Source organism: Hemitrygon akajei, chromosome 7 (assembly GCF_048418815.1).
Source record: "Hemitrygon akajei chromosome 7, sHemAka1.3, whole genome shotgun sequence".
Lineage (NCBI taxonomy): Eukaryota > Metazoa > Chordata > Chondrichthyes > Myliobatiformes > Dasyatidae > Hemitrygon > Hemitrygon akajei.
In genome coordinates this window covers 35,069,700-35,090,366 of record NC_133130.1, presented here as the reverse complement: position 1 = coordinate 35,090,366, position 20,667 = coordinate 35,069,700, and the positions used below count along the sequence as shown (strand labels likewise).

The 20,667-nt window shown below is 37.2% G+C and overlaps 1 protein-coding gene across 3 annotated transcripts in view; it reads left to right on the top strand.

The window, feature by feature from the left end:
* The window catches only part of ppp1r21 (protein phosphatase 1, regulatory subunit 21), a 101,158-nt gene that overhangs the window by 78,649 nt on the left and 1,842 nt on the right, over nt 1-20,667 (top strand). For all 3 annotated transcript variants that reach the window (XM_073050620.1, XM_073050619.1, XM_073050621.1), the window contains 7 exons: nt 3,456-3,608; nt 5,021-5,113; nt 5,535-5,789; nt 6,467-6,502; nt 6,812-6,928; nt 11,371-11,469; nt 14,791-14,919. In XM_073050620.1, the coding sequence (XP_072906721.1) occupies nt 3,456-3,608; nt 5,021-5,113; nt 5,535-5,789; nt 6,467-6,502; nt 6,812-6,928; nt 11,371-11,469; nt 14,791-14,919 (882 nt within the window). The remainder of the gene's footprint in view (nt 1-3,455; nt 3,609-5,020; nt 5,114-5,534; nt 5,790-6,466; nt 6,503-6,811; nt 6,929-11,370; nt 11,470-14,790; nt 14,920-20,667) is intronic.

Genomic DNA, 20,667 nt, shown 5'->3' with positions numbered 1-20,667 from the left:
TTGTATGGGCTTCCCAGTGTATGTGTGGAAAATTAAGATCTCCCACAATCACAACCCTGTGCTTACTACAAATATCTGCTATCTCCTTGCAAATTTGCTCCTCCAATTCTCGCTCCCCATTAGGTGGTCTATAATACACCCCTATAAGTGTTACTACACCTTTCCCATTCCTCAATTCCACCCAAATAGTCTCCCTAGACGAGCCCTTTAATCTATCCTGCCAGAGCACCACTGTAATATTTTCTCTGACAAGCAACACAACACCTCCCCCTTGTCCCTCTGATTCTATCACACCTGAACCAATGAAAACCAGGAATATTTAGTTGCCAATCACACCCCTCCTGCAACCATGTTTCACTAATAGCTACAACATCATATTTTCAGGTATCAATCCATGCTCTAAGCTCATCCACCTTTCTTACAATGCTCCTAGCATTAAAATAAATGCATTTAAGAAATTCTCCACCTCTTCCTCTCTGTTTATCTCTAACAGTACAAGGAACTTTACTGTCTTCTTTTTCCTCCTTCTCCCATACATCTGTTCCTACACTCTGGTTTCCCTCCCCCTTCATATCTAGTTTAAATCCACTGGAGCCTCTCTAGCAAACCCATCTGCAAGAATACTTGTTCCCCTCTAGTTCAGATGCAAACCGTCCCACCGGAACAGGTCCCACCTTCCCTGGAAAACTGCCCAATTATCTATAAATCTGAAGCCCTCCCTCCTGCACCATGTCTTCAGCCACGTGTTGATCTGCACTATCTTACTATTTCTAAACCCACCTGCACGTGGCACTGGTAGCAATCCTGAGATTGCTATCCTGGAGGTCCTGTCCTTTAACTTGGCACCTAGCTCCCTAAATAATGTTCTATTAGCTTTCCTAATTGCTTGCACTTCTTATACTGGCTTTTTGTGCATTACCCAGCTATATCTCAGCTCTGCGTTTTAGATATTATTTTCCCTACCAAAATATACAGTTTCAAATTTATCCACATTGTACTCCATTTGCCAGATCTTTACCTACTCACATAACCTATCAATAGTCTTTTGTAGCATTCCTATCTTCTTTGCAACTTGCTTTTTTATGTAAGTTTGTGCCATCAGAAAATGTTATCATACTTTCAATACCTTCATCCAAATCACTCAAGTTGGTTGTAAAAAATAAGTTCAAGACAATAATTCCTGTGGTAAATACATCTTGCCAACCAAAAAGACCCATTCATATCTCTTCTTTCCTGTTAGGCAGCCAGTCTTCTGTTCATACTAGTTGGCTAATTGTAGCTAGAGAATTTCCAATGCAGTATGTTCATTTTTATTATGAGTAGTTGAATACTGTCACTATAATTACGTTTATATATAAAGTAACACTAGCTATCAGTGAGCTACTTAAATCTGCTTTGGGCATCATTCTGTTCATGACATAAGTAAAATTGTATTAGGATGAAGGGTCACTTTCAAACAAAATCAGATCTATTCAGTTGCAAAGAGGAAGTAAGGGTCATTAAACCAGCCAGTTAGTTAGAGTTTGCAATTTACTGATCATAAATCAGTTTACTTGCAAGCCGCATTTTATAAATGTGATCATTCTATTCCACTTCCATCCACTGTCTCACGCATACTTTTATTAATAGTTAAGTATATGGAATTAATTGGAAGTATGTGAGTATAAGCAGCTATTCAGCACAATACTGCAGTGTCATTTTTTTTCAACACTGCAAAATTCAGTCCCATTGAGAAATGATGTCTACAGTGTTTGCACCCTTTGGGTAAATGAATTGATTAAATGACTTGCTGTTCATTTGTATTTATGATTTGAATTTAATTATACAGTGCTAATTAAACACATGTTGCTGATAACAAACATAAAGAACCGTGAAACCTGAAGAAACAGTTCTTTGCCTTGTGGACAGAATTACACAGATCAATTATACAATAATTTGTAGGCAAATGAAACATAATACAGACAAAATCTAAGTCTTCTGTAGTGAAAGTAAACAATGTGTGTATTCCACAAATGGCATTATTGATGAAATTGGTAAGACCTCTGACTGTTAAACTAAGAATGACCAACTGTTGCAGAGAATCAATCAGTAAAACTAATAGAATATTGAACTTCAATGTCAAAAAAGTAGATTCTAAGATGGAAGATGCACCAGTACTGGCAGATTATGCTTCAAGTGCTACATCCATTTCAGAATGACGTGTTGAAGCTGCTGATGAAAAGAATATCAAAACTTGACTCTTCACATTAGAGATGTGAGTTATGGGGAGAGCCTGAATTTTGATCTGTTAGAAATTGGCTAAATCTTTGAAAGAATTCAACTTGGCTTCTACTAAGCAAACAGCTAGCCTGTTCCAGAGGCCTCTTGTTCACTTGAGAGAGAGGCTTTCAGCTTAGCTGGTATTCATCAATTTTGTAAATTCCTTTTGAGAATGACTAACACTAACTAATCTGCTTTGTAACTGTAATTTTGCATTGTGGAGATTGCCAAAAATTCCCAAGCAATGGTAACCTTTTGAAGTTTTCTTAGAAAAGGAAGAGTTTCTCAATACGCAGAAATTTTTGATTGCATTTTACCATTCAAAAAAATCAAATTGCCCTTCAATAAAATGATGGCTACTTTGGCACTGTTTTCTGAGAGTAACCTTTCTTTCATTTATTCTCTTGTATCTAAACATCTGTGATCTTTGACTTGAACATATTTGGCAACTAAGTCCACACAGACCCATTGAGTAGGCACTTCTTTAAAAACTCACTACTTCCCGTGGACCCTGATTTTGTATTTTCTGCAATGGGAATCATCAACTCTGTGTTGACTTCCCTTGCTCATTTTAAAACTTTGTATGGTACAGTCTCTATTCGCAGTCAGTCTTGCTTCTCAGGAATCAATAAGGTGAACCTTTGGCTGTGCTTCTTTAGTTGAAAACACATGCTGCCACAGTTAAGATATCTGTACACAATATTCCAGGGCCCTTTATAATTGAAGTAAGGCATCTCTTCTTACATTAGCATTTATATTGCAACAAAATATTGTTTGCCTTGATGGTTGAAATATTAATTGAAGGGAAAAATCTATATTTTCAAATCAGATGTATTATCAGATGATTGGAAAAACTAAACAGGGTTGTATAAACTTTTATGACATTGGAGTAAACTGTTTTCACTGTGTATTTTGGTCAAGAAGATTATATATCAATGAATTTATTAATTGGATGACTGGTTAAAGAATGGTGGGTAGATGACTCTGTCTATTTCATTATGATTTTCTGTGTCAGTACTGTTAAATTTGGACGGGTGTTCATTCTAAAGAGCTTGGGCAGGTCATTCCAATAGACACTGGCAATACAGCACTGATTAGAGCATGTTTTACTATTACAGAAAATTATTGTGCTTGATGAATCTCAGTAGTATTTCTTTGCATTAATTTATAGTTTTGGTCCATATTTTTATCTCCAGATTTGTACATTCTTCAGCAACAACTTAGACTTCTTTACGGCTCCTTCAGTGTATGGCTCAAAGAGAGGAATGGGTGTAATAGATCCTCTTTCAGCAGAGTGTATGTTGGAGAATAAGAAGAAAGCAGCTGCATACATTAAGTCTCTAAAGAAGGTTCTTAAATATATAAATGTTAAACTTATTCATGTAATTTTATGATACACTTATCGGTGGGTATGGGGAAGGAAACAGCACAGAATAGAGCAAGTGTTTTCTGTTGCTCTTGTTATGAGAATTCTGTTTAATAGTTAGATATTTTGAAATATAAGTGAAAAGATAAAGTTGCAGAAATACCCAGCAGGGTGGGCAACATATGCAGAGAAGATAACTGTTTCCCTGCAGGTGCTACCTGTCTTGAATATTTCCAGCACTTTTCTGTTCTTTCAAATTTGCAGCAACTGTAATTTTTTCTAATCTGTAACAGGTTCATTTATGTATGTCAGTATAGATTTGATGTTTTGTATTTAGGAGCTACAGATTAGCTGATACTTAACACCACGTAGTGATCAACTGGATTATGAAGGCCTTGACATACATTATCCTCTATTTCTCTGTCACCTCTGTTAATAAATTGCTAAAATTTTCTAATGGCTGATGCATATAATTTAGTGAATTTTAAAAGCGATGCATGAATAACGCACTTAATACGTGAACTGTTTTGTATGTACCCCTTCTTCACCCCCCCCCCATTCCTGATGAAAGGTCTTGGCCTAAAACATATATGTCAAACTCAAGGCCCGCGGGCCAAATCCGGCCTGCGGTGGAATTATCTTTGGCCCGTGGGATAATATCTAATTACTATTAAAGCTGACCCCAGTAATCGAAGCGCCTATGGCGTATGATATGGCTAATGCTGAGTTTATTCAGGTAGCAGGTTTTTTAGTGTTTATTCGGCAGTCTTCTTCATAAGAAACGGAATTTGTAAAGTGAAACACTTTGTAGTTATAGCAGAGGCTGAGACACATGAGAGCAGGCTGAAAAAACGGAGGCAACGAAAGCTGCGTTCGCACGCGTCCGACTGATCCGGCCCGCATGAAGCTGCATTTTGCTCAATCCGGCCCGTGACCTAAAATGAGTTTGACACCCCTGGCCTAAAACATCGACTGTTTATCAATTTCTGTAAATGCTGCCTGACCTGCTGAGTTCTTGCAGCATTTTGGGTGTTGTATGTACAAATGCTGACATTAGTTTTGCTGGGGTAACAGGCAAACAATGATAGTTGCATTATATTCATTAGTAAGTTCTTGATGTGGAGTAAATTTGGAGGCACAATGGGAATTGTAGAAATTGATCAAATAATTTTTGGGTAACATCAGTGGGTGAAGCCATGGTCAGCTTGAATATTCAGAACTTTTTTATTAGAAGAGCTTTAAGTGACAAAGGGCATGACCAATGAGTTTCTTATAGGATACAGTTGGTAGAAGTTATGTTTTGAAGAGTTTGGAATGTTCATTAAATACTATTTGCTTTGTATTGTAGAGTTGTTAAATTATTGGAAGTAATACAATTGGATTTTCTTGTTACAGTCTTGTCCAGAATCAGTACCATACGCTGAAGCTCTAGCAAATCGCAAGATCATTTTAAGTTCCACTGAGAGTCGGGAGGGACTTTCACAACAGGTAGAGATGCATCAATTGATCCTGTTGAAATCATAAAATAACCTTTGATAAAATTGTGTAGTTAAAGACAATGTGACATCAGTTAAACTGAAATATCAAGACAGTATTTTTAGTTTCTTCATATTTTGCTTTTTGATTATAAATGAACTAATCACAGAGTGATTTCTTGTGTCAGAATTAATGCATAGAAAAGTTTTATTTAAAGGGAGTGACTTAATAGATGCTCCCATATGGTGCTTCTTAAATGTAGTGGGGCAATGAATAAAAGCAGAGAAGCTTTCTGTATGTCCCAGATAGTAGATCGTACTAAATAGTAGCACATGAACAGTTCAGCCTCGTTCCATTAGCTTTGGTCTGAAGGATGGCATGGTTACCTTAAGAAGAAACTTATAACCATGCATTTTTTTTCCAATTTCTGCAGGTGCTACAAAGCCAAGAGAAGATAACAAAACTGGAGCAGGAGAAAGAGCATTGGATGTTGGAGGCTCAGTTAGCCAAAATAAAACTGGAGAAGGAGAGTCAGCGTATAAATGACTTAGAAAATCAATACAGATTAACACTTTCTGGACAGTTGCCTTCAGTTGATTCTCTACAAACAAATGGCGCTATCTCCAAAATTGAAGATTTGGAGCATGTTGAAAAGGACTGTAAAGAACCAATCCAAAGTACTAGTCAAGTGAGTGATTTTTTTTTCCCATTTAAATTCAGTGGGACTTTGAATTGAGTTTTATTTTAAAAGAAGAGATATTTCAGACTCTTCCTGAAAATGACCTTAGATATGCAGTTTCATAGGAATTTGTTACACTCCAAAAGCTTACCCCATGGATATTCTTGATAAATATGCCAACCCAAGATTCATTGATTTATTTATTTTTTACTGACGTGATATAACAATCAAACCAAATGTCTATATTTGATCTCATAATGGAGAGGGAACTACCGGTAGTTGGTTTTTACCATCCCATCTATCATTACCACATCAATCCCCTGCAATCTATACAAATTGTCCAAAGGCTGAAATCACTTCTAGCTCATTGTGTATATTGGGTGAGAGTATTGAATCCTATGGCATAGTTTTATATTGAGCAATAATTTATTAGCAAGTTATTAAGGAATCACATCTGAATGTCTTAAATGCTGACAGTTTAGAAATTTGTGAGATTACAATCTAAGTTGTGTTTCATGATGTATTTAATTGCTCATGGACAAAAAGGATTATTTTAAAGATGATCCCTTCCAAAACAACTACATATTCAAGCTAGATATTTCATTTGCCATGTAATAATCTATTTAACATTTTTTGTAGCTTCAATTTGAGCTTTGTTGTGAATTGAATGTGTTTTTTGTTGTTAGGTTGGAATGTTGACCACTTACACAAGTAACAATGAGGTACAGTGATGCCATTCAAACTCTTAGAAGTTAATTGAATTAAATGTACCAGGAATGCTTGTAGTTTCTTATGTGAATGCACTAATAAGGAACTTTAAAAGAATTTGTGTGTGTGTGTGTGGGGGGGGGGGGGGGTCAAATTTAAGATTTATGTGTCAAATCAAGAGGTTTATGTATAAAAGGGCATGAAATTTTAGTTTTGACATTGTATGGACTAATGATCAATACATAAAGTATTTTTAATGTTGAAATGAAACAACAGGTCTTAAAGTTTCTCTAAGAAAGAATATTCCACGCTTGTACTCTTAGATTCCAGATGAGGACTCACGAGAACACTTGATCAAAAATCACTACATGATGAGAGTGGCAGAGCTGACATCACAGCTTCAGATAGCAGATAGCAAGTCGGTGCATTTTCATGCAGAGGTAAAATTAATGTAATAGGTTCTTGGTGTTGAACATTTAATCAATTTTGTTCGAAGTGAAAGATTTTATTTCAGCTAGTGGAAAAAAATGTGAACATGTTGCACAAGAATTCAGATTCAATGAGTTTGCATTTTGTACTTTTACAATAAAGAAAGAACCTATATTTGTATAAAGCAATTCAAGACTTCATTTTTTCCACTCTTTATCTTATTGCTATAGTTTGTTCTCCCACTCATTCTATTATCTCCTTTTATTATCACATCCAAGATGTAAGCCTTGAGCTTACACACTTGTTTGTTGTTTTCTCTAGTTTGTCTCCTTCTCATGCCCACTCCAGTACCAAAGCATGCGCTGAACAATCTTGTTTTCTGACCTTGCTTCCACAACTAGCCAGCTGGTGGTGGTGTGGCATCAGCGCTGGACTTCGGAGCAAAGTTCGAATCCAGCCAGCTCCCATGCACGCTTTCTATCCGTGCTGGGTTGAGCGTCGAACTAGCAACTCGGCCTCGTAAAAATAAGAAAGCCTGCTAAAAAAAATGCTGTCATGACGGCGTCCCGATGGCTCTACTTGGAGTTAAGGGCTTTCTTCTCCCACAACTATCATTTCTTTTCCTGCCTTCTCCCTGCATCCTTTCTTGCCCTGATTAATCAAAAATATATCATCCTCTGCCTTAAATATACCCAATGACTTGGCCTCCACAGCTGCCTATGGAAATGAATTCAACAGATTCAGCACTATCTGGCTAAAGAAATTACTCTTCAATTCCATTCTGAAAGGACACGCCTCTACTCTGAGGCAGTGTTCTCTGGTCTGAAACTCTCCCACCATAGGGAACACCCTCTCCACATTCACTCTTTTGAGGCCTTTCAACATTTGATAAGCTTCAAAGAGACAATTAATTCTGTCTCATTGCTTCTCTAGTTTTTGTTCATTGGGAATTATTTCATTTGGTTTTCTTAGCTAGTTAACCATACTCACTATCTTTGCATTCCCCAAAAATATATTCTGATCTCCTTTCTATTCTCTTCAACAAAATCATACAAAAATACTCTGTCATTCCACTAATTACAGCCACACCTGCTCATATCCAACTTGTTTCCTCAATCATCGAATACACTAATGACACCCACTTTGCCTCACACCCGATATCCTTAACTGTTCCATTGCCTTGGAAATATTAAAATTGCTTATCTGTCATTCAGCACTGGATAAGTAAAGATTGTCTACAACAAATAGTTTAAAAGATCAAAGTTGATGTCTTAATTACCTGTTGCAATCTATTCCCTAACTCCTGACTTCATTCTTGTTAGAAATAATTCAAAACAGATCCACAAACTTTGAAGCCTTGATATCATGTTCATCCCTGAGATGTTCAATAACACCCACCACACTCTCATTTTCAATACCTTAATGCCACCCTTGGCCAGCTCCACCTTCATCTGAAGTGCTCTTCCCTGCCTTTGTTAGATCATGCCTCACTATTCCAATAAGCTACCAGTTATCTTGTCCAATTCTGCCCTCTGTAGACTGGGTAATTCAAAATTGTGTTCCAACATGCACAAGGTCCCATGTAACTGTTCTTGCTGACCTACATTCTATCCCAGTTACACAACCACTTGATATAAAGATTCTTACCTTGTTTTCAACAATATTCATGGCTTTACCCCCCTTCTCTCACCTCTTCCAGCATTAGTTTTCTGTTCTTCCAGCTTTGGTGTCTTGATCTTCCAAATCTAATAGTTCCGTCATTTGAGATCGTGCTTTAAGTTGCCAGTTGCTTGAGTGCTGTTGTTCTATTTCCATTTTTCAGCTTTTGATTACATGGCTTGATATTTCCTTATTTATCAGTGTCAAGTTTTGTCTCAGCAGTGGCTTAATTGGTAGCAATGCCATTTGAAACTAAAGAGCTTGGGTTTGAGTCAAATCAGAGAAAACTATTACACCAACATGAGACACTCACCTGCAAGGCTGAACATATACTTGAATCCTTTCCTCTGTTTTCCTGATAATCTCTTCCCATGATAAAGTCTCTTTGATCATCTCCGCTGACACCTCTTGAGAAACTCTGGTTCCTGACCACTGTAAGTGGGTGAGTAGTATTTTGGTTCATGATGAGGCCCTGTATCAGTAGCACACTGTAGTGAAAGGAGTGCATAACCTAATAATAATAATAATCTACCCCGCTCTACTTGCCACAATCTGTCCTATCTGTGGAAGACTCTGAATTTTGTTCATTGGCTTCATTATACACTTTCGTGGCATAGAAATTCCAGAAATTGACCATATACAACAATAGGTTTAACCATCTACTCCTTGTATTTAATGGCATTACTATTGCCAATTTTCCAGTATCAAAATCCTAGGTTCAGCAGTGACCAGATTCAGCATGACCAGAAGTTCAACTGGGCCGCTGCATAAGTACACTGGATTTGAAGACATTTCTGTGATTTGCCTAGTAGCACTCCAGACCTCTTTCATCATTTGTAAAATGCAAGTCCAGAGTGATAAAATACTTGTTCTTTGCCTGTATAAGTCCAGCTCTGACAATTCTCGTAAAGCTCATAAAATCTCATCCAGGACCAAACAGCTCCCTTGAATGGAACTACAGTGTGTATCCACTATAAGGTGCAGTGACCTTACTCACTATGGCAACATTTGCCAAACCCATGACTTCTACCACCAAGAAGGACAAGGGTTTAAACTCATTTATTTTCCACCATGTATATTCCAACATGAAGTCACACACTATCCTGACTTGGAAATACCTCTTTATTTTTTCAATGCTATATGCTCTAAATTATGGAACTCTATCAAATAACCCTTTACCAGCAGTCCAACTCTCAACAACAATTTGAGAGTAATTAACAGTGTTTAATAAATGCTGTTATTGACAGCGACACCCAGTATCTGAAAAATGAATGAAATAGTTCCGTTTTTTGGGCATGATGTTAAACTGGAGTGTCACCTGAAGATCTAGTAAGTTTCAAAGAAGCTGCTAATTTAAGAGAGCAAGTGTGTTGTTCTGCGTGTTCTAAATAATGTTTATCTCTTCGTTTACATCATAAACAGAATACCAATTTATAATTCTATGATTGCTGTGATTTGTACATCATAATGGAGTGACTTCAGAGCTCTGAAAGATACTCCAGGTTGTGTACCCCTTATCCCAAATTCCAAAATCCAAAAGCCTCCAAAATCTTTTTTTGAGCACTGGCATGATGTTACAATTTGAATATTCCACAAGGCGTTGGGAAGGCTCCAGGCAATTTGTAGGTCTCTGCATCACAAGCATTTTGGAGAAGTTACCTCATATGTAATGAAAATAAATTAATAAAAAATAGAAAAACATAGCATAAAGCGAAAGATAAAGGTTTTGTTGATGTATTGAAAGAAAGGATTCGCTAGCGTCCGAATGAACATATACCGCTTAATGGCATGTTGATTATGAAATAAGCAAAGATCTATCACGATGAACTGAAAATTGAAAGTGATTGTGAATATTCAGCAGGCTGGTTGCAAAAATTTAAGACACGGCACTCAATTTTTAAAGATTTAAAAATTTTAAAGATTGTCACTGATGAAAATCTAGCACCAGAACAAGTCTACAATGCTGATTGTTTTTATTCCTTACCAAAAAATATAAAGTAAAATACAAATACAGTGCACTGTAACCGTTTAATCAAAACACAACATTATAGGCGGAGTCTGAAAGCCTGCTGTTGGTTGCTGTTGTTCATTGGCAGATTCAAGTATTCTCCCAGTGCTTATGTGCTGCTTTTGTTACCCTGCACACATCACATTTTTGTTATATTAATGGGTTGTAATAGTTCTTACTGTTCAGTACATATGTGTGATGAACAAGTATAAGACAAAGACTGCTGACTGGTAGCTCATAAATTCTGAGTTGCAAATGATGGCAATCACAGACTGTCTCATTATATATTCCAAAATCTGAAAAAGTCTGAAATCTGAAACACTTCCAGCTACAAGCATTTTGGGTAAGGGATACTCAACCTGTACGTAAATTTTTATATAATACTTTCCAGATGTGTTATGAGATACCTTAACTCCATTGTGCTCTAGCAAATGCGACAGTTTGCAAAGTATACATGCTTTCTGGTTACACAGGTACCATGGTGATGCTAATTCCCTGGAATGAGAGCACCAATGGAATCAGCAACTGAAGCAAAAAATTATGTCGACATTTTACCGTAGATGCTGCTGTACTGGACACTTATCACAAACCTCTGCTTTCTATGCTGTTGCACTGGGAACCTGGTTGAGAACAGAGTCCTCTGCCATCACTCTTGCAGCTGTAAGATGGTGTTGCAGACTTCCTTTTGGACTTCTCAACACAGAATCCTACCTATAACAGATCCACAGATTTACTGTGTGAGATTGGAAGCACTGATACAGAATTATTGTTGTCTTAAATTTGTAGTGCCGAGCCCTTGCTAAACGCTTAGCACTTGCAGAGAAGTCCAGAGAAGCCCTCTCAGAAGAAGTAAAAGTTGCCAATCAGAACATTGTGCGATTGCAGGTAAGAAAGAAATAGAAGCCTCTGTAAATTTTATGGCTAACTACAACAGCAAGTGATCTTTGTGTGCGTTTTGTTACCTGGATGTGTGTATTTGTGGATTAAACTGTGGAGTATTATTTCTAATAGTCCTGACGAAGGGTCTCGGCCCGAAACGTCAACAGCACTTCTCCCTATAGATGCTGCCTGGCCTTCTGTGTTCTACCAGCATTTTGTGTGTGTTGTTGTTTGAATTTCCAGCATCTGCAGATTTTCTTGTGTTTGCTGGAGTATTATTTCTAAATAGTATTATTTCTAAATAGTTACAGTGGAGGAGGTGGTTTGTCACATCATTGAATCTGTGCCAAATCCTTGCTGTGCAATCCAACAGCCACATTTCCCTACTCATCATACTAATTGCCAGTAAAAAGAAACCACTCTGCCCATCATCTTTGCTCCCCCATAAATGAGAGTGTAGCTGATTTGATTATAAACTCATTCTGTATTCCTGTCTAGTCTTGGACCTATCCTCCCCCAACCTCTCCACTCCCCCCACCCCCCATCAAGGATCTATCTAATTCTGCTTTTAAAATTTTCAAAGGCTCTGCTTCTACTGCCCTTTAAGGAAAATTATTCCCTTGATTTTGGTATCCTCTGACAGGAAACTAACATCTCAACTCTTTAAGTGGAAGATCCTTGTATTAAAATGACCCCTTTCCCCAGATTCTCCCACAAGTGAAAACATCTTTGTATTCACCCTGTCAGGGCCACACAGAAATTTGTTTCAATTCGAGTTGTTGTTCACTGCTCTAAACTGCAGCAGATATAAACTGTAGCAAATACATAAGATGTTATAATCTGGAGTAAAAAAAATACAAACTGCCAGAGGAACTCATCAGGTCAGTTTGTATCTGTGGAGGCAGAGGGATGGTTGACATTTTGGGTTGAGATCCTGAAACAAATTGTTCTACATCTTTCTGTCAAAGTATCTCTTTTACCAGTCTGGAACTATATATGAGGCACGCATTAACAATAATAAGGTTATTTTCCAGTCTTGTTTTAACTTCATTCTGAAAAAATTGCATGTTTATTTATTCCCAACCTTCTATTTTATCACAATATTTATATTTACAAATTTGCTAAATAAACTCTGTGTATCTAATCTTGAATAAAATATTTACACACTACTGGGGCACTGCTCCAAGGACTGGAACTCACTGGAAATTATCATCTGTCCATACTTGCGTAATGGTCTTGCTTAATTTACATTCTCTCTCACCATTGGGCAAATTTCATATATTGTCCCTTTTTATCTTGGTATCAAAAAAAGGATATGGAGTTCTAAACAAACCTTGTTTAACCTGCAGTTTCATATAATATACTATTTTTAGATCTAGTCCATGTGCATGCTCATATATGCACACATTTGCATAACTAACTTATTTTTAAGATGAGGTGAAACATCTCCAGTAACTTAAATTGTCTGGATGCATGTGCTCTTAAGCATTCAAATTTCCATCCAGCTTTTACAGTCAGCTGCATTTTTAAAATAAAAAAAATGACAGCTTCCATTTGAAATGCTAACCTAATTGAGTTCAACATTCAAAAACTAACTCATTGTGTTAGTGCAACTAACACAACTTTATATGGAATGGTGAAAGAAACAGGATTATTCCCCAATGTTTTGTAAGGAATCTCACACTTAAGTCCATGATTATATTGAAAAATTGTAGGTGTGGGAAGTACTCAGCAGGCCCGGCAGTATTTCTGAGTGAAAAGAACAAATACCCTCGACTTACGATGTTTTTGTCTTTGGTCTGGGGTGTTGAATCTGTTTCCCTCTCTGACTGGGTGCTGCCTAGTTTGCTGAGTGTTTTCATCATCTTCTGTTTTTGTTTCATTCTGTTTTAGATATTGAAAGCTTGATTGGAAACATCCATAGATGAATAGAGAATTTGTGATAATTAACAATGAAACTCTGCAAAAACAGAAATTGTCATTAAATAGAAATAAATCACAGAAACTAAAGCATTGGTGCATTAAGTTAGAATGATATTGATCATTTCATTCTTTTATGATGTATACAGTGTTGATTGATATCTAGTATTTTGGATGGGGCATTAGTTAAGTACGAAGTAGAACCTTCCAACCTATCAAAAATTTGATATTTTTAAAATGATATTAACAGCAATTATTAAGATTTTTTCCAATTATGGACGAATAAATGTAGTTTTTAGTTATGTCAGGGTATTTTTCAAATATCAATGGTGGCACCTTTGAGAAAATATTTTGAAGCTAAAATAGCCGATAAATTAGAGTTTACATAAATGCTAGCATACATTCTTATATACCAAAGCTGCCAACATAAACTTGAGTTGTGCCAGATATGTACTCGTTCTTAAATCTCAGTTTATTTTATCCACATTCTGATCAGTTCTCCACATAGATTGGAGTTTAAAGATCAGAGTACCCATTGGGAAAATGTCCAGGTAGAAAGTGGGGATGACTTCAGGGTGAAGGCAGAATGCCATTTGAAATGGGGTTGGGGAGTAGTGGACCTTGTTGGGTAGTATTGAAAATGTGGTGAGTGGAGGGATGCAAAGGATGAAAAGTTTTTATTAATGATGTTTCTGATAAAGGGTCCGTGTGATAGCCAGTTTCTCAGAAGTACCTAACAACAGTTACTTTAGGAACAACTTAGTCTCCTGTGTGCTCCAGAAGATATTTTTATATGGAGTGACATCATCCCATGTGTTCCTGAGTTGGAAATCACAGAAGTAGAAGGATGCCTGGTTGAATTTCTAGATTAGAAAATTGCCTGAGAATGGTCATTATTGCATTTCCTCCAGGAAGAAAATCAAACTATTTCTATTTTATGATTCAAATTTATGTGATTTGTAGTTGTAAATATCTGCTGAGCCTCCTTATTAACAAAGTAGGTGTCTACAACTGAATAGGGCCACAAGTTTCAGTCCTATTAGTATTTGTTATAGTAGTGCAACTTTCTGCATTTATGCACAGACCCAGAACAAAGACACAATGAAGGAAGACAGAAGTATACACAAAAATCAGAGTGCAAAATTCACTCCTCATGGCAGTTTATGCAATTCACCCAGCCACAGTTTTTGTTGTGTTAATTTTCTGGAAATGTATCGAGTGTTTATAAACAATTAATTAATGTTTTTGAACAATATATTTTCAAGGAATACTTTCTGAATGTTCTGATATAATCTCTATGCAACATAGAATGAATTTAATAGGATCCATTTGTTACATGTGACTTTGGCTTCAGGAGAGGTGATTTTGAGGCAGGACAATATTTAATATGTCTGCCTTTTGATGTAGGATGAGCTGACTACAACAAAAAGAAGTTATGAAGATCAATTGAGTATGATGAGTGATCACCTCTGCAGCATAAATGAGACTTTATCAAAACAAAAGGAAGAAATTGACTCTCTTCGAATGGGCAGCAAGGTAAACCAGTGCATGATGGCTTGTTGGTTTCCTTTATTGTGTCTTTTGATCATAGAAGTTATTTTTCAGTTAGCTTGCTCAATGAACTGATAAACCACTACAAAATTGCAAATTTGATCCCAATATTAATGAATATAATACAGGTTGGCTTTAAGCCCTCATTGGGTAAACCTTGAATGTAATTCTGTACAAGGGTTTTACTGGGTTCTATTCTAGGGACTTCACTTCCCTTTGCTCTTTTTAAATTGCATAAACAATTAGATAACCCAATAGTTAAATATACTTTACGAATATGGTTTCAATTTCAGAATTTTTTTGGCTTAAATCAATGAATTCTAGCAAGTCCTATTATATCTAACTATTTTTTATCCCTCTATTATGTATCGAGCCTATTTGATTTGGAAAACTAAAGGTATTTCACGATTTTGTGATTTATTTTTGGATAATTGTTTCATGTCATTTGAGCAATTATCTAACAAATATAATTTACCTGGATCGTCATTTTTTTTTTAGATATTTACAGGTTAGAAACTTTTTAAATACCCTCCTTCTTACTTCCCCGAACTTATACTCTACAGATAGTTTGGAAAAATTTTTAGATTTAAATCCCTTTCAGAAAGGTGCAATAGCATCTATCTACAACAAAATTATGAAAATTCATTCAGACGCATCTAATAAAATTAAAAACAATTGGGAAAGGGAACTTAAGCTTACCTTACCTATCAAAAAATTTCTTTTTCAATTACGTAGTTAACTCATCCTCTATATGTGCTAAACATTTGTTGATACAGTTCAAAGTATGAATCAGCTCGCTATTATTCTCATATAAGTCCAGTATGTGACAGATGTCATTCTGAGACTGCTTCTTTAACTCATATGTTCTGGTCATGTTCCACTCTGAAAAAATATTGGGAAGATATTTTTGATATTTTCTCAACTGTTTTGAATATTGATTTACAACCTCATCTTATTACGGCAATTTTTGGTTTACCAGTGATGGAACCACACCATTTAACCTCTTCAGCGTGTCGGATGATTGCATTTCTCACATTAATGGCTAAGAGATTGATTTTGCTGAATTGGAAGGAGATTAATCCTCCCACAACATTTCATTGGTTTTCTCAAACTATGTTATGTTTAAACTTAGGAGAAATCAGAAGTGTTAAATACGACCCTTCTATTAAATTTGATCAGACTTGGAGGCCTTTTATTCAACACTTTTATATGATGTGATTTGACCTCTTTCCAAACCTATTCTTGTGTAAATATATGTAGGGAAGTTCGGAGCTGGTGACACTAATGGTCCTGTTTTTTTTTGATGCTATAAACAGCCCATGTTCTGTTCTTTTCTTAGATTTTTCTGTATTGGTTAGTTTAGTTTTTTTGGGGGTATATATTTTTTTCTTTTTTCTCTTTTTGGATATGTTAATCCTTTTTTGTGAACTCTATATTTGTATTTGAACATTTTTGGGAGGTTTATTATCTTTGTATTAACTGAATGTATAATTATATACATTATCTATTAACAATGTAATCTCAATAATTGTGTAGCAATACTATGTATATCCACTATTTTGATATTAATAAAAAGATGGAAAAAGAAAGGTTAGATACTGAATTCGGCAACATCGGAGTGAACGTGTGTCACTTAACGGCACGCTGATCATGAAACAAGCAAAGATCTATCATGATGAACTGAAAATTGATGTTAGAAACTTTATTGATCTCAAAGGGAATTACAGTGTCACAGTAGCATTACAAGTGCACAGATATACAAGTATTAGAAGAGAAGTAAGAAAGAATTTTTAAAAAATCAGTCACCTCAAACAGTCTGACAAGAGGGTCATCACTTCTCCCGGCTATAGGTCGACTCATTATAGAGCCTAATGGTAGAGACCAAGAATGATCTCATATAGTGCTCTTTGGAGCATCGTAGTTGTCTTAGTTTATTACTAAAAGTGCTCCTCTGTTGAGCCAAGGTGGCAGGCAGAGGGTGAGAAACATTGTCCAGATTTTCTGTAGGGTCCTTTGTTCTACCACAGTCTCCAGTGTAATCACTTTGACTCCTATAACAGAGCCAGCTTTTCTAATCAGTTTATTGAGCCTGTTGGCATCATCTGTGTTGATGCCATTGCCCCAGCACACCACCACATAGAAGATTGTACTGGCAACAATAGACTGGTAGAACATGTGAAGGAGAGACCTGCATACTCCAAAGAACCTCTGTCTCCTCAGGAAGTAGCCCTTCTTATACACAGCCTCTGTGTTGGTGCTCCACTCAAGTCTGTCATACAGGTGCACCCCCAGCTACTTGTAGCTCCTCACCATCCATAGTTACAGGGAGCAGTGCAGGCTTAGTCTTCCTAAAGTCCACCACCATCTCCTTTGTCTTACTAATGCTGAGCTGCAGATGATTCAGCTTGCATCATTTGACAAAGCCCTCCAACAGGGCCCTGTAGTCATCCTCCCATCCTCTCTTTATACTATTGCTGGGTCATCGGAGAATTTCTACAGATGACCTGACTCGGTATTGTATCTAGAGTCTGAGGAATACATGGTAAGCGAGAAGGGAGCCAATACAGTCCCCTGTTGGGGCCCCAGTCCTGCTTATAGCTAAATCTGACACACTTCTCTGAAACTGCACTAACTGGTCTGCCAGTCAGGTAGTCCATTATCCAGCATAAATACCAACCTGCATTGAACGGAGCGTTCCCCAGCAATGAGGGCTCTACCGTATTGAAGACACATGAGAAATCAAAAAACATGGTCTTCTCAGTGCTGCTCTGCTTATCTAAATAAAAGTAGGCTCTGTTCAGCAGCTAGATGACAGCACCATCGACTCCAATGTGCTCCTGGTAGGCAAACTGCAGGGGATCGAGGGCTGATCTGACCGGAGGTTGGATGTGAGCCAGGACCAGTTTCTCTAGGGTCTTCATGATGCGTGAGGTCAGGAGTACTGAACGGTAGTTATTGAAGACTTTTGATTGGCCCTTCTTGTGTACCTGAAGCACAAAGGATATTTTCCACACAGGCAGGACCCTTTCTAGGCTGAGACACAGATTGGAGAACTCCACACAGTTGCTGAACACACTCCTTCAGGGCCTTCAGGTTCACACCATTTGGTCCCAATGCTTTGCCATGTCTTGGTTTCCCCAGAGCCTTTCTCACCTGCTCAGTAGTGAACTTTCTACAAGGGCATGATTGAGAGCATCCTGATTGGCTGCATCACTGCTTGGTATGGGAACTGTACTTCCTTCAATTTCAGGACTCTGCAGAGAGTGGTGTGGAAACCCAGCGCATCTGTAGATGTGAACTTCATACTATTCAGGATATTTACAAAGACAGGTGTGTAAAAGGGGGCCTGAAGGATCATGGGGGACCCAAGTCACCCCAACCACAAACTGTTCCAGCTGCTACCATCCAGGAAACGGTAGTGCAACACTAAAGCCAGGACTAACAGGCTCCAGGACAACTTCTTCCACCAGGCCATCAGACTGATTAATTCATACTGATACAATTGTATTTCTGTGTTATATTGACTGTCCTGTTATACATACTATTCAGTATAAATCACTATAAATTGCACATTTAGATGGAGATGTAATGTAGATTTTTACTCATGTATATGAAGGACGCAAGTAATGAAGTCAATTCAATATTCAGCAGGCTGGTTGCAGAAATTTAAGAAAAAATATGGCATTAGATTTTTAAAGATTTAAAAAATTTTAAAGGTAAAGTTGGCCCTCCTTATCCGCGGGGGGATTGGTTCCAGGACCCCCTGCGGATACCAAAAAACGCGGATGCTCAAGTCCCCTATTTAACCTGTGTCAGTGCAGTGGTCTTTAGGGCCCAGCAGAACCCTGGACCTTATTTAACCTGTCTCAGTGCGGTGACTTTAGGACCCAGTGCAGCTCTGAATCCAGTGTTTCTGTTCACAAAAATAATAACAATCACGATTGAAAATAAAGTGGAAGTAATAAAGCGATTGGAAGGAGGTGAAACGCCATCGGTCATTGGAAAAGCGTTAGGTTACAGTCGGTCAACGATCGGAACAATTTTAATGGAGCATGTGAAAGGCCCTGCCCCAATGAAAGCTACAATTATTACTAAGCAACGCAGTGGTTAAATTATTGAAATACATATGTTTCTTAAGTGTTTTATATGCGTAGAAAGGTAAAATATATACTATATATTAAGACAAACGTTTGACTAACTGACGCTAAATAATACCGTATGTACCTGTTCCGACTTCAAATCCAATTTAAAGACGGACTCAGGAACAGAATTCATTCATTACCCGGGGACTGCCTGTACTTTTAAATTATCTCTAGATGATTTATAATACCTAATACAATGTAAATGCTATGTAAATAGTTGTTATACTGTATTGTTTAGGGAATAATGACAAGAAAAAATAGTCTGTACATGCTCAAACAATGAGTGCTGGACGGAGATCTTACAGGTTTTCCTGATCCGCAGTTGGTTGAATCAGCGCATGTGGAACCCACGGATAAAGAGGGCTGACTGTAAAGCATTTGCTGATCACAAAGCAGCAGAGAAATTAATTGAAGTTTGCGAAGATCGCCACTGATGAAAATCTAACACCAGAATAAGTTTACAATGCTGATTGCTTTATATTTTACCTAAAACTCAAAAAAAAGTAAAATACAAATAATGTACTGTAACCTTTTAATCAAATCACGGCATTGATGGTGGAGACTGAAAGCTTGCTGTTGTTTGTTGTTATTCAGCAGCTGATTCGGGTATTCTTCTAATACTGCTCTGCTGGTTTTGTTACCCTGCACACATTATATTTTCATTATATTAATGGTATGTAATAATTTTTATTGTTAAGTACATATGTGTGATGAACAAGTTGAAGACAAAGACTGCTTACCAGTTGCACCTAAATTGAGTCGGAAATGATGCTGATCCCAAGCTGTCTCATTCTATATTTAAAAATCTGAAACACTTCCGGCCCCAAGCGTTTCAGATAAGGGGTCCTCAGTCTGTACTTGCAAATTTAATACAACATTCTGCAGTAATGCATAGAGGTTTGTACTTGATCAAATAAGATGAGACTTTTTGCAGACTGATTTGGCCATATTATTATGGTCCCATTCCTTTTGAGTTTCTTAGAAATTCTTCTACCAGCACCAGTCTAATTATGCATTTTCTGTTTCAAATCTGATCTTATTTCTCATCTACAAATTGCTTGGCATTCTTCATTCTTGAGGAATAATGACAATGATAGAGTGGTGCTTAACATTTGAAAAGCTTACATGCTGGGAGAGTTTCTGGTCTAAGAGCCGATAAGAATCTGTTTTGATTTAGTGCAGTTTTTAACATGGTAAATCCACAGAAAATATTAGTGCACGGGTAGAGGAGAATGGCTTCTGCCATGCATATGAGTAGACTAGGAAAAAGCTGGAAAAGTAGATAAATAGGAACCTTGACAGTTTCTTGGAGCAGCATCAACTTCATACAAACCAGTGACAAATTGCTGAGGGACTGGAGATAAATTTGTAGAGCAGTATCTGGGTTGCACAAGTCACCCTGTTTCTATAGTTCTATAGTTTTCAAAAATTATTGTAGCACAGAAGGGGGTCCAAATATGCCATTGGGTCTCTGGCTTTTTGCATATTGGATCCAGTTAGACTTTTAAAAAATGGTGCAGGTTCTGGAGATACAACCATCAACTGGGCTCTTTTTTTTGTAATCTGATTAAGAAAATGTGTGCAAGGGATA